The sequence below is a fragment of the Nicotiana tabacum genome, chromosome 19 (assembly GCF_000715075.1).
Source record: "Nicotiana tabacum cultivar K326 chromosome 19, ASM71507v2, whole genome shotgun sequence".
Lineage (NCBI taxonomy): Eukaryota > Viridiplantae > Streptophyta > Magnoliopsida > Solanales > Solanaceae > Nicotiana > Nicotiana tabacum.
In genome coordinates this window covers 124,474,614-124,489,054 of record NC_134098.1, presented here as the reverse complement: position 1 = coordinate 124,489,054, position 14,441 = coordinate 124,474,614, and the positions used below count along the sequence as shown (strand labels likewise).

General features: G+C 35.2%; 3 protein-coding genes across 4 annotated transcripts; 1 reads left to right on the top strand and 2 right to left on the bottom strand.

Annotated features, from left to right (window-relative positions):
- Positions 1-623: 623 nt before the first annotated feature.
- Positions 624-2,875, top strand: LOC107768427 (ribosomal RNA small subunit methyltransferase-like). The gene is made up of 2 exons (XM_016587559.2): positions 624-1,059; positions 1,937-2,875. The coding sequence occupies exons 1-2, from the start codon at positions 730-732 to the stop codon at positions 2,675-2,677; spliced, it is 1,071 nt and encodes a 356-aa protein (XP_016443045.2). The 5' UTR covers positions 624-729; the 3' UTR covers positions 2,678-2,875.
- Positions 2,876-3,983: 1,108 nt separating this feature from the next.
- Positions 3,984-9,076, bottom strand: LOC107768426 (peptide chain release factor PrfB2, chloroplastic). 2 transcript variants are annotated; one of them, XM_016587557.1, is made up of 7 exons: positions 8,606-9,074; positions 6,909-7,121; positions 5,860-5,961; positions 5,476-5,613; positions 4,809-5,113; positions 4,549-4,702; positions 3,984-4,460 (listed from the first exon to the last, which is right to left on the bottom strand). In XM_016587557.1, the coding sequence occupies exons 1-7, from the start codon at positions 9,002-9,004 to the stop codon at positions 4,332-4,334; spliced, it is 1,440 nt and encodes a 479-aa protein (XP_016443043.1). In that variant the 5' UTR covers positions 9,005-9,074; the 3' UTR covers positions 3,984-4,331. The 2 variants fall into 2 exon arrangements, with proteins under 2 accessions (XP_016443043.1, XP_016443044.1); XM_016587558.2 differs by lacking the exon at positions 6,909-7,121 and having other exon boundaries at positions 8,606-9,076.
- Positions 9,077-12,157: 3,081 nt separating this feature from the next.
- LOC142173709 (uncharacterized) lies at positions 12,158-12,538 on the bottom strand. The gene has a single exon (XM_075239335.1). It carries the CDS (start codon positions 12,536-12,538, stop codon positions 12,158-12,160), a length of 381 nt encoding a protein of 126 aa, XP_075095436.1.
- Between the last annotated feature and the right edge of the window lie 1,903 nt (positions 12,539-14,441).

Below are 14,441 nucleotides of genomic sequence, written 5' to 3'. Positions count from 1 at the left end.
ACTTAAAAATATATATTTTGCAAATTCCTTTCTTTTTCTAGTTTTTACAGAATATATATTTTTCAGTTTTTAAAAGTATTTTATTAAAAAATAAATTCCAGGGCATTATTGATCCATTTTGAATAACACAAGGGCATTATTAGACCTATTTTATAACGGCAGGGTCATCTTTGAATTTAAATTTAAACGTGGGTTATAATTGATCCATTTCGAATACCACAAGGTCATTTTTGGGCATTTTTCCTATATTATATGCGTATAGTTGTGTGTAATCAATGTGTAAACTAAAGGTAAACAATGAATATGGACGACTATTTATGTAAAGATCCGAATTAAATATCCATGTGTTTTTATTTATTCCATAGATAGATAGATCAGGGGATAACAATATTAAATCTTAAATTTACTATTTTCATAACAACAAGTACTATTTTTTTTTGGTCTAGACTAGTAGTAAATAAAATTATGTAAGCACCACATTAATAGTAGATCGGTAGATTTCGAAGATCAGATAATATTTCTTTTTTAAAAGTATTGCAAGTTAGCAGGACTTAGAACAGACGGGCCGTGACCCAAAATACAGGACGGGTTGGTCAGCCCAAAAGATCACACCATTTCAAAGAAGTCTTCACTCTAAAAACCTCTTTAACGACCTCAGCTCAAAACCCTAGTGGCACATAGCATTCAACCGCCAACTGGTAATCTTCTTCCCACACAACCATTATTGCCATGGCGGGAGGGAAGATGAGGAGAGATAAGCCCCACCGTGGTGCATCGGCCGGCGGCGGCGGCTCAAATCCTCACTTCCAGGGAGGGATATCGTTCCACAAATCCAAGGGTCAGCACATTCTGAAAAATCCTCTATTGGTTGACTCTATTGTCCAAAAAGCCGGAATTAAATCTACGGATGTCATCCTCGAAATTGGTCCTGGTACCGGTAATCTTACTAAGAAGCTTCTAGAAGCCGGAAAGTCAGTTATTGCTGTTGAGCTTGATCCTCGTATGGTTCTCGAATTGCAACGAAGGTTTCAGGGTACTCCTTTATCTAACCGACTCAAGGTACCTCATTACATTTCATCAGTTCTTTTTTTTTTTGGGGTTAAGATTTCTATTGCTTAAAGGACCATAAGTGTCAGTCGAAATAGCTCATAATTGAAAAGAGGGATGAATGGCAATGGATTGGGTGTGATTAAGGTATATCATAACCATTATCCCATTTTTCCAACCACTAATTGGAATGCTGCATCCTTATTGCACTGGCTTTATACGTGTTATCAGGCCACTCCAAGATTAGAATAAGAATGGAAAACCAAAATAAAAACACTTACAATTTAATTGGTGTAAATAGTTTTTTTTTAATAAATGTGTAAGAATTTTTATAATTGTTGATACATGATAATATACCTATAATATAGATACGAGAATATAACAGCATGCAAATCTAAATTCAAGTAATTTCAAGTTCTCCCATTATTTATGTGATGCGGTTCTATCTACCATATAAAATATAAACATAATTGTTAAGATTCTTTTCAATTGAGTAGAAGTACAAAAGAGGATACCTATATGTATTGTGCCTGTAGTAGGGTAGAGGGTGTAAAAAATATAGCTACTTGTACGTATGGGGCTGACTAAAATTTGAACCGTCACCCTTAACTTTACCCCCAAGTCATTTTTGAAATTGACATTCAAATTCCATAGATACATGGTGTCTTTGAAATATCGCTTGTCTGGTCGCGTTATTATTGAGAGAGAGAGAGAGATCAGTTGTCTAGTTAAATTCTGTTGGTTAACGGTTAATCAAATTTTGGTGAAATTTTTTGTGAAGCTATAATGTGTGTATTGTCCTTGTTTTCAATTAAATGCATGCCCCATCATTATATGTGTAGATTGAGTTGTGGAAGGTGTTCTGATCTTCTGATCTTCTGGCCTGCAGGTTATACAAGGAGATGTCCTCAAATGTGATCTCCCTTACTTTGACATTTGTGTGGCTAACATCCCTTATCAAATATCATCTCCTCTTACCTTCAAATTATTGGCTCATAGGCCTCTATTCAGAGCTGCAGTAATAATGTTTCAGAGAGAATTTGCTATGAGACTTGTTGCTCAACCTGGTGATACTCTTTATTGCCGCCTTTCGGTGAACACCCAGCTGTTGGCTCGAGTATCGCACTTACTCAAGGTAGGAAAGAATAATTTCAGGCCACCACCAAAGGTTGATTCTTCTGTAGTTAGAATTGAACCTAGGAAACCACTTGCTCCTGTCAATTTTAAGGAGTGGGATGGTTTGGTCAGGATCTGTTTCAACCGGAAAAACAAAACTATAGGTTCTATTTTTAGACAAAAATCCGTACTCTCTTTGCTGGAAAAAAACTATAGAACTTTGCAAGCATTGCAACTCGCTGAGAATGTTCCTTCAGAGGATATGGAAATGGCCTTGGATGTATCTGCCTTGGGAGAGACATTTGGAGACTTGAGTATGGATGCTGATGATGAGAAGGATGATGACGAGATGGAGGTGGATGATGGTGATGCTAAAAGATCTGAATTCAAAGAGAAAGTTTTGGCAGTGCTAAAGGAAGGGAAATTTGAGGATAAGAGATCTTCCAAGCTCACACAAGCAGATTTTATGCACCTACTTTCTCTGTTTAACAAGGCTGGCATACATTTTTCTTGATTCAAGCGGCAGCTATACCCATACGAGCTTATTGTTTTTTTTTTTTGTCATGCATGTTTTATGCTCTTTCTCCTCATGGAGATTCAGTTTTGTTTCCGTTATAATGTTCTAAAAGCTTGAAGTCTGTAGATAATTTGGACTTATTGTTTTGCAATATGGTGGATTTTAATGAAATTGGAAGATTCTCTCCTTCTTGTATGTTTATAATTGTCCCCAATTTTGGCTCACTAGGCGTTAATTCTGGCTAGAGCTGTATTAATGGCGCATGGGCTTTCTCAAGTTTTTGCCTCTTGTTGCACCCACCACTAAAGTCGATGTCGAACACCTCGTCCTGTTCTGCGTTTTTGTTAAGAACCATGCCACTGCCTCTATGGTTATAATCTGTTGTTCAGTTTTGCATTTACCATCATCATAGTAACAAACGTGAAGCAGGATTTATAGGATAGTGCCTCTCAACCTAATGATCAAGTGATTTTTTGTTTTCTATTTGGAACTTCCAACCGATTAGATATAGCTTTCTCCCATATTTTGATCTTAGATTGAATCAGCCTTTAAGCTGATCTAGTTTGCACTTAATTTTTGACTGACCAAATGTTACTTATCGAATTTTGACGTATGATGTTAGAACCAGTATGAAATTGCGAAAGGAGGGAGACATAAGTGGCTCCATAGTTGGTGTCATTTTAATCCAATTCTTATTGCAACAGAACAAACTCACCCCTTAAAACAGATAGCTGCATTACCACGGCAGATTAGAATCGACAGCAACCAAGATCTTATTCATGAGCTGATAACAGTGGTTTTCTGTTTCAGTGGCATAATGTTGCTTGTGTAGAATTTATGTACCGTACTGGGAGGATGGGAGGGCTCAAGAAGAAAATCAATTGATCACGCAGTTACTCGCAAGCTACCTCATTTTGACGGGTGAAATTCAAAAATAATCAGATTTACAAATGGTAATTGAAAAATAGCCACAGTTTCAAAAGTAATCGAAATTTAGTTACTTTTCATGTAAAGATAAATCTGAACTAAAACACTATTCAAAATTCGAAAAATATTGGAGTTCGAATTTTTTACATGTGAACTTCCAGCACAATATACTGGTCCTGGAAGTTCATACACAGGTGCTCCAATCTCCAGTATATTATGCTAGAACTTTCTGGAAGTTCATACACAGGTGCACCAATCTCCAGTATATTATGTTGGAACTTTTTGCGTTGCAGCAAAATAGTGGCTATTTTCCAATGACTTTGCAAACGCTGACTATTTTTCAATTACCGATCCAAAAAATAGTTAGCCCGTGCTATTTTCACCAGTTTGACAGGTTCTGCTCTTATATATATAATTTCACTGTTATTACATAGTTTGGATAAAGTAGTCTCCTAGCAAAGAGTACCAGCTTGATCCAAAGATATTATTACATCAACTTCGTATAAATGACTTCGGCAAAAAGAATAGTAGCCAGCATATGTTATTCCCATGAACTAGCAGGAATGATGTGTTATGACCAAAAAAAGCTTCTCCTCCTTTGCAATATAAGGCATCAGTAAAGCGGCCTCTTGGTGTCACGAAGTGGAGTTGTGAACTGAGATTGGTGTATATTATCCATTTTCACTATCGACTGGCAACGTTCCCGGAAAATTAAGGTTAGAGGTCATTCTTCATCCTTGTCTAATGATGTCGAAAGAAAGCTCAAAATGAAGTCATCAAGATCCCCTTCAAGCACAGAATCAGGATCTGAAACCTCATAATTTGTCCGGAGATCTTTCACCATACGATAAGGCTGCAAACATGATACAGGGCAGTTATGAGGACTACATGAACCATAGATAAGCAGGTAAAATGAAAGGTTAAACGGTAGGAAAGCATACATGGAGCACATAAGAACGTATTTGGTTGCCCCAGCTAATCTCAGTGAGAGACTGGGTATGTTGTGCATTCACTTGAGCCTGCCGTGCCATCTCAAGTTGGTCCAAGCGTGACTGAAGCACAGCCATGGCAGAAGCCTTGTTTAAATGCTGTGACCTAATGTTTGAACGAAGAGCAATAAAATACTTCATTTCGTCGTCCTGTTTTCCAATGGAAATGAGAGAAGCTTTCCTATGTATTTTCCACCAGAGGGGATACTTACCTTTCATTCTGACAGGAGGCAGTAATGCCTGTGGGAATATGAGTTATCCTGACAGCACTCTCAGTTGTGTTAACACTCTGACCACCAGCTCCTCCTGATCGGAAACGATCAATTCGAAGATCAGATTCATTGATCTGAACACGGGTAGATCCATCTCCGAGAATTGGAATAACAGCAACTGCGGCAAAAGAAGTATGCCTTCTCTTTGCGCTGTCAAATGGCGAGATGCGTACTAGACGATGCACTCCTACCTCTGATTTGGCATATCCAAAAGCATTTTCACCATCGACTTTGATTGTTGCACGCTGATAAGCAAGACTTAGCAGAAGTCAGCGGAGCAATAATACCATAGCTAACTAGTGCCATGATTGAAGTTAAAGAGGAAAACTTCCTAATTTCAGATTAAATTAGAACCCATGACCATTTTTTTCGATCGATTGAACCTATGACAAAATTCACAACCCCATTTTAAACACACATTGATGCTATATTTAATGAAGTCTGTTATGCTTCAAGGCCAAACCAAGTTCTCCTGACGGAATGTACTAAAAGTGATGTTTGTGTAAATAGCTATAGAGTGTTCAAGATTCAAAAATTTTAATCTTTATACGTCTTAATAGCTACAGAGTTTTCAAGCAAAAGAAGAAAATATGGTAAGAACCTAGACCTTGATTCCTGCAATCTCACCAGGCATTTCGTCCACAACAGCAACACCATATCCTTTACGTTGAGCCCACAATTTGTACATCTGCATGACCATTGAAGCCCAATCCATGCTCTCAGTACCGCCAGCTCCAGCTTGCACCTATACGGGAAATAACAAGATGGTGAGCATCTATTTTAAGAAAACATGATTGTAGATATCAACAACTTGAGTTGCTTTTTGTTAGACATGTCCTAAGCAAGCTTTCTGGGACAAGATGTGACAAGGGGAGATAAGTGCACAATCAAAGATCAGGGAGAGAAAAGGTTCTCCAAACTAAAAAATACGTGTATCAGTAAAACCATGTTTTGACATTCAAAACACAATCTGAGCTTCAGAGGGACTAACCTCTATAAAACAAGAGCAATAATCATGCTCCCCGGATAATAAAGCTTCGAGCTCTTTTTCTTTCACGTTCCTTCTAATCCTGAGTAGAGCTTTCACTGATTCCTGCAATCAAAATGACCAATAAAATAGGTAGAAATGCCGAGTGACAATAGAATTTCTCACAAGTTTGTCCAATACGCAAATACCATATGGTCCCCAAGTGGCAGAATGAATTGGAGTATCCCGAAATGCTCACTTTCTTGAAAGGAAAAAAAATGTTTTATGACATTAAATATAACACAAGAAGTTATATAGAACCTAACTTTTACTTCTTCAATCTTCATAAAACTCATTTCGTAGCTATTCCTGGAAGAAAAAGAAAACGAAAAATTTCAACTCCTCACAAGCTCATTCCCGGTCAAACCAAGCAGTCAGTCTTATACAGAAGATGGAGTTACAAATTCAGCAGTTTATTTGTTTATTTATTTGTTCTACCAAGCAGGGATTGGGCTGTTGATACTTGCAAATTAGGTTCAAAACTATCACATATAATATAATAAAAGAAGTTGTACAAAACATAACTTCTTTATAATATCTCATTCCTTACCTATTCCTGGAAGGGAAAACAAACAAAAAACAACTCCGCCCAATTTGACTTCCGGTCAAATCAAGCAGTCGGTTTTATACAGAAGATGAGTTCCAAATTTAATTATTTATTTATTTATTATACCAAGCAGGAATTGGGCTGCTGATACTTGCATATCAGCTTCAAGTATTACATTACTAAGAAGTAAGAACTAGATTGTTAGTTAAAGCTACAAATAAAGTACTTAAGGAAAAGAGGTAACTACAAATTAAGCGGAACCCCTAGGATCAAAACTAATTGCTATTTAAATGAAAGTACTGATAAAACCTTAATGATCTGCCTGAATAAACTGAACTTAGGAGGAAGAATCGAGTTTGAGATTTGCGCCATTGTAAACTAAACAGAAGCAAGTGGAATAGTTGTAAAAACAGGAACATGGAGTAGTGGATTACATTCCTAGCCCAAAGAAAAAATTAAAGCTCACCGATTCCAACTCTGGATCATTCTCTTCCCGCGCAAGCTTTATCATGTCAATATGTTCGACCAACTCTTGTTCAATTGCCATAACATCCTCCATTTTATTCATTAAAGAACCATGTTCGCGGCTGATCTTCCCGGCGTGGACAGGGTCATCCCAAAGATCTGCCTTATTGATCTGAGCTGACAGCACTTTAAGCCTATCCATTAGCGTTTTCCACTATAAATGGGAGAAGACCAAAAAAAAAAAAAAAAAAAAAAAGACTTAAACTCATTATTAAAAATAAAAGATTTCTCAAAGGCATGGGCGGAACTACCTCATGGGAAGCGGTGTCACGTGATATCGCTTGGTCGGAAAAATTTATTAATTTTATATATATAGACATAAGTAAAACAATATAATACGTATAAAAAGGCACAGGTGACACCACTTGAGCTAAAAAGTCTCGTTGGTTTGCTAGTTAGGTGCTTCAACTACCACAAGAGTTCGAATCCCTTTGGTGCATTTATCTTTTTATCATTTTGGAGAGTTTAGTTAGTAAATATTTGAAGTATAATTTGTATTACTGAGGCTTGAACTACTAACCCCTCTAACAAAATTTGAAGTATAATTTGTATTACTGAGGCTTGAACCACTAACCTCTAACAAATTTTGAAGTATAATTTGTATTACTGAGGCTTGAACCATTAACCTCTAACAAAATTAAGGAGCAACAAAAACCACTTGAGCTAGAATTCGTCCGTTGGTCAAGCTAACAATAAATATACTCAAATCAGTCTTAAGAAAAGACATATTTAGCATTATTTTTAATGAGACTATGATTGATACATTTCAAAAAATAAAAACTCAACGTAGAGAGTTACAATAATGTTTTGAATTTTGTGTGAGTGTGTTTTTAAAATATAATATCATTATAGTAGTTATTCATTTGTTTACTTCTTTGTTTACCTATTAAAAAATGTGACACCGCTTACGAAAAAATCTGCGTACGCCGCTGCTCAAAGGGAGCCATGTAATATAATATTTCAGAGAAATTATAATCTAAATCTAAAGATAAAGTAACACACCCCTAAACATTTGCAAGTACACAAGAGTTTCTTGTCAGACTAGTTATCAGTTACTATTAGCAAGATCATTCATTTACAGCCTTTTCGTATCCTGCCATAATTTTGAAGCTACTATATATCAATTAACAATTTCAATGTCGTGACGATTCATGAAGGTTTGATTATTTTTGTGGTCAACTTAATCTAACACTCCTTTATCCGGGTTTGAGACCACAACTATACCAAGCTCACATCGGTGCAGATATTATTATCGTGGTAGCACCACTGTTCTCTCCATGTCCATCACCAACCAGACACACAGACACCCCCCCCAAAATTCACCCTACTGTGGAAGTATTGGTAAGCAAACTGCCATTATCAGATAAAAAAATGTAGAATCCCGTCTTTCAAGCAGAATAAATAAACCATAAAAATCACAACTTTTTCATAAATATCACAAATTTCCTCTTTTTTTTTTAATATGCACATAAACATCACAACTTTGTCATAAATATCACAAGTTTTTCTCTTCTTTTTATTTTAATATAAGCATAAAGATCACAACTTTTTAGTAATGAGGTCCATCTAAATTAAGTAAAGCCCAAAAAAGAAAAAAAAAACCTACTTCAAAATGCAATTAAAGATAGATAAAGAAACCTTGAGGCGTTTCTTGATAAGATGAATGGACTGAGCAATGGAAGAAGCATGGCTCTTCCAATCATTCTCACTCTCATCAACTATATTCCAATTCTTAGCTATAATTCCCTCAACAGTTAGCCCATCAGTAGTAGTGGGCTCAACAGCAGCCTCGGAGCTCAAAAACCGAACACCGCATATAGAATCAAATGGGGGTTTTGGACTTCCATTCAAAATTGAAGAGAACCCTTTATTTCTTCTCTTAAATGAATTGTACCAAGAATTAAAAATTGAGAGGCAATTATGGGAAGTGGAATTATTAGAAGAAAGGGAAGAAAAAGGGCAAGAACATATGCGTGTGGGGATTCGGCAGAGCTGCTTTGATCTTTTTCCTAATGTTTTCAATAGTAAAAATGACATTTTTCTTTCTCTCTGTAATCGATTTTGAGACGAACCAGAGGTTTAGGCGAGGGTTTAAGGCTATTCGGATTTCAGAAGACGAAATACGACGTCGTATTTGTTAAATAAAAGAGTTATGCCTTGCGTTAAAAGTTTGATATATTTGGCTAACTATAAAACAAACCTGACCAAAGTACCGTAGTGGTTGAGGTTCAATAGCTCAATGGAACAGTAATGGAAAGAGCAATTTATGCTAACTAAAATTAAAATATTTACCCGTGTTTACCCATCTAAAACTTTGTTACAATTTATACAGATTTGAACTGAAAAATATTACCCGATTACCCATAGCTGTTTTCCCTTATCCCTTGAACCTTTGTTTGATTGGGTGTCCAAAGAATCTTTCTCAAACTGATCTTTAATTAGTTTGTGGCGTGGTTGTTATTAGATTTGAGCACCTTCTTTGAAATTTTTTATTCCTTTTTTTAAAAAACAAATTCCCTAGTGCTATTTTTTTATTAATAAAAGTTTGAAAATTCTGTAATTTTTATTGCTTATTGAGATTGAGAGCTCGAATGAATATATAATTTACGATTTTTTGAGATTTTTTATTCTAATTTTTATTAGCTTATAGTATTGCATAATAAAGTATTTTTAGCTTGTCATTTTATTAGCTTAAATTATCATATGTTATTACATTTTTTACTTCCACAAGTTTAATTTTTCAGAGATTTATTATCATAAAAATAAAATTCACTATTAAAGGACCTTGAAGCTTGAAATGCATAAATTGGTTTGTTGAGGTTGTAGTTATTTCGATACAATTTTAACTAGGGTGGGTTTAAATATTGATTTGAGGTTTTGGCTAAATTTTGAGTTAATTAGATTATGTGACAACTGATATTATTTCAGTTTAATGATTGAATTAAAAAAATCCTTTTAAACCCTTTGCGTACAACTATATACCATGTTGGTATAGCTATATACTATACTGGTATCATATGTTAGTTGGAATCTTTTTTTGTTGTATTAGCTACATTTAATTGGTACAATATTTGATTTTTCTTTAGTAATAGTAGAATAGTACAGTATCTTGAATTTTTTTAATTTTCCTTTATGCGTGTATATTATATAAATATTTTGATTTTTTCTTTATGCGTTTGGTTTATATAATAGTATTATAGTACAATATCTTGAAATATATTATTATATTAATATGTGGTACACTATTTTTTTATTTTTCTTCTTTATGCATGTGTATTATGTAATAGTAGTATAGTCATATATAGTTGCCTGGAATTAATTGGTAGAACTGTATACCCTATTGGTATAATTATATGTCATATTGGTATCATATGGTAGTTGAAATATTTTTTGATTATTTTGGCTGCATTTTTAAGTGAATTCTATTCTGAAATAGTTTATATGATCATGTTTTGCTGTGTTGGATTTTTTTGTACCTATGGACATAGATTTTGTGTAATATGTAATAGTTTTTATAGTTATATATAGTTGTTGGAACAACCCCGTACAACTATATACCCTATTAGTATAGCTATATACTATATTGGTATCATATGCTAGTTGAATACTTTTTTGGTTGTATTAGCTGCATTTAATTGGTACACTATTTGATTTTTTCTTAATAATAGTAATATAGTACAATATCTTGAAATACTTTATTATATTAATATGTGGTACACTATTTTTTTTTATTTGCATGTGTGTTATGTAATAGTAGTATAGTCATATAATTGCCGGAAATTAACAAGTAAAATTGTATACCATGTTGGTATAGTTATATGCCATATTGGTATCATATGGTAGTTTGAATATTTTTTGGTTGTTTTAGCTGTATTTTTAAGTGAATTCTATTCTGAAATTATTTATGTGAACATGATTTGCAGTGCTGGAATTTTTTTGTGCCGATGGACATAGATTATGTGTATTATGTAATAGTTTTTATAGTTATAGGCAATTGTTGGAACGACCACATACAACTATATACCTTGTTAGTATACGTAATGAGCAAGTTGTTTTGCGAATATTTAGCTTGCAATGTGAGCATGTAATTTTCTCATACTTTTATTGCATCTTTTAATATTTTAGTACAGTAGTATAGTCACAAATAGTTGTAGTAATATTCTAGAGCAATCATATACTATGTTGGTATATATGTATACCATATTGGTATCATATGGTTCTAGAAGTCTTTTTTGCTACTTATATTTTTATTGCATTTCTAATATTTTATTATCATTTCTATTCTAACTAGTATATATAGAGATTTGGTGGTCGTAGATTATATTTTCTTGCTCCATATCTGATTGTGTTACTGCTAATGGTAGAGTGTGTACTGATATTTGTAGGGAAGGAGATCAAGATTTGCATGACAATCACGTGGAATTAGAAAAGGAACAAGAAATGAGGAAAAAAAATAAAAATAAAAAAAATAAAGAAGGAGTCAAATTTGAGTGTGAAATAAGTTATGGTAAAAATAACAATAATACGATTTGGGCAAAAATAAATGAATAAAAGAGAAAAAAGAAAAAAATAAGAAGAAAACGAGAAAAAAGAAAAGGAGAAAAGAAAGAAAAAAAAAGGAAAAAAGAAAAGAAGTATAGAAATAAAAAAGAATTGGAGAAAAAAAAGAGAAAATTCCCCACAAAAACTAATATGGGTAGAAAATATAATTAGTTTGATGGGTAGAAAAATAAATGGGTAGGTAAGGATAAATAATTTTATTTTTGTGGGTAACTGTGTCATTCACCCTAATGAAAAATTAAAAAAAGAAGAAAATAAAACTAAACGGATAATTTCATCACAATTCACCGCTATTACAATTCCATTTGCAGGTACTTAAAGAGAAACTAGTGACATCATAGTAACATTAATCCTAACAAACTCAGCTAAAGAAGGACACGTGCCCTCCTTCTAGAATATACCTTAATAACAAATCTGAAATACAAAATACTGCTGGACTATGTAACTTAACCCCTTTCCCTTTGGGCCCAATGTTCCCTGACTCTTCCGCCCCAACCTCGAATTTGAATTAGCCCAATCTACGACCTATCCGCTACATTCCATCCTCCTTTATCAAGGTTCAAAATTAGGAAATTGCAATTTCAAAAATGCACAATCCTCCCAGGTAACTTCTTCAGGAGAATAGTTCACTCATTGCACGAGCAGTTGTGTTACTGGACGATTTTCTCTTTTAACCATCCTTCTATCTAGGATCATTAAGAGCTCCACCCTAATCTGACTGCCGTCAGTACAAAAAGGGGGATCTTTAATTGCAAATACTTTATCTCCAACTTTCTTATTTAGCTGAGAGACATGGAAAATGGGATGAATTTTTGAGTTGGCTGATAAACGAAGCTCATACGCCATTTGTCCAATCTTTCTGATTACTTCATATGGACCATAGAATTTGGCGGATAGCTTCAGGTTCTTTATGACCACTGATGATTGACGATAAGGCTGCAACTTTAGGAACACCCCATCCCCGACTTCGAAGATTCGCTCACTTTTTTTTGAATCAGCATATGACTTCATCCGACTTTGAACTTTTGTGAGATTGTCTTGAAGAATTTTGTTAATCAATTGCCTATCTTTGAGTGCTTGGTCCACGGAGTCCAATTTTCTTTGCGCTATGAGCTCAAAAGTGGGTTGTGGTGGATCATAGCCATACAACGCCTTAAAATGGGGTCATGCCGATTGATGATTGAAAGTTGGAATTATACCAAAATTCTGCTTGTGCCAGCCACGTACTCCAATCAGATGGTTTATGTCCAGTCATACATCAAAGGTATGTTTCCAAACAACACTTGAGTCGTTCGGATTGCCCGTCGGTTTGAGGATGGTAGGTAGAGCTGGGCTTCAATTTAACTTGTAGTCCTTGAAATAATTCCTTCCAAAAATTGCTCACAAAAATGGGGTCTCTATCAGACACAATGGAGCTGGGCAGTCCATGTAGTTTACATATATTATCAAGAAAAAGTTGTGCCACTTGAGATGCACTATAGGGATGAGTGAGTGCAAAAAAGTGTGCATATTTAGAATACATGTCGATGACCACAAAGATTGAGTCTTTCCCTTGAGATTTGGGTAGCCCACTGATGAAATCCATGGCCACATTCTCCCAAGCTCTAGATGGGATGGGTAGGGGTTGCAAAATACCCGGGTAGGCAACACTCTCATCTTTACTTCTTTGGCAAACTTCACAAGATTTGACTAACTCCTTGATATCTTGTATCAAATTTGGCCAATATAACACATTCTTGATGCGTTGATAAGTGGCATTAATGCCTGAATGTCCACCCCAAGAAGTCGCATGAAATTCAAAAATGCGTTTCTGTCTTTACTGACCACTGTTACCTATCCATACCCTTCCTTGGTAGCGAAGAATTCCCTGTTGGAGTTTAATATTTGTGACAGCTCCTGGGTCCAGGATAAGCTGGGTGATTAATTCTTGAGCCTAATTATTACCCTCATAGCTCTCAATAATATATGTGATCCATTTTGGTTGTACTACAGACAACCCCAAGCAATCTGCTTTTTCGAACTTCCTCGATAGCGCATCAACAGCTACATTTTTGACTCATTTACGATATTGAATTTCGTAGCTTAGACCAAGCAACTTAGTCACTCCCTTATGCTGTAATGAAGTGGTGATCCACTGATCTTTGAGGAATTTCAAACTGAAGTGGTTGGTTTTAATGATGAAGTGGTTTGGTTGCAAGTAATACCTCCATTTTTCCACCGTGTGCGACAAGGCAATTAATTCTTTTTCATATGTCGAAAGCCTCAAATGTCTTGAACTTAAGGCTTGACTGAGGAAAGCAATAGGGCGTCCATTTTGCATCAAAACAGCCCCAATTCCCTTATCACTTGCGTCGACTTCTACTATAAAAGGAATGGAGAAGTTGGTTAGTGCTAAGACCGGTGCCCTTACCATAACTTGCTTAAGCTCTTCAAATGCTTGTGTAGCCTCCAAGGTCCACTAGAAATTTTCCTTTTTTAACAGGTTTGTTAAAGGCTTGCTTATGATAGCAAAATCCTTAATAAACCTTCGATAATACCCGGTTAAGCCTAAAAATCCCCTCAGCTCCTTGAGTGATTTGGGTAGAGTCTAATTTAGCATGACCTCTACTTTTGCACCATCTGTGCTAACTCCTTCGCTAGATATGATATGGCCAAGATATTCAACTTTCTATTAAGCAGAGTTGCATTTGGTTCTCTTAGCAAACAACTGGTTGGTCGCCACCAAAAGATTGAAGACCAACTGTAGGTGACCAACATGATTATCTAAATTTGTGTTATAGATTAGGATGTCGTCAAAGAAAACTAACACAAATTTTCTGAGGTATGGGCCAAAAATCTTGTGTATCAAAGCCTGAAACGTGGCTGGGGAGTTGGTGAGCCCAAATGGCATGACTCAAAATTTCCATAATCCATG

Bases quoted from the DNA above. Each gene is read 5' to 3' on its own strand.
- LOC107768427 (XM_016587559.2), top strand. From the start codon at position 730: ATGGCGGGAGGGAAGATGAGGAGAGATAAGCCCCACCGTGGTGCATCG. The intron at 1,060-1,936 runs GTACCTCATTAC...TCTGGCCTGCAG, and splicing joins CTTTATCTAACCGACTCAAG to GTTATACAAGGAGATGTCCT.
- LOC107768426 (XM_016587557.1), bottom strand. From the start codon at position 9,004: ATGTCATTTTTACTATTGAAAACATTAGGAAAAAGATCAAAGCAGCTC. The intron at 5,614-5,859 runs GTTAGTCCCTCT...TTTCCCGTATAG, and splicing joins ATTGCTCTTGTTTTATAGAG to GTGCAAGCTGGAGCTGGCGG. The intron at 4,461-4,548 runs GTATGCTTTCCT...TCATGTTTGCAG, and splicing joins TACGTTCTTATGTGCTCCAT to CCTTATCGTATGGTGAAAGA.
- LOC142173709 (XM_075239335.1), bottom strand. From the start codon at position 12,538: ATGAAGTCATATGCTGATTCAAAAAAAAGTGAGCGAATCTTCGAAGTC.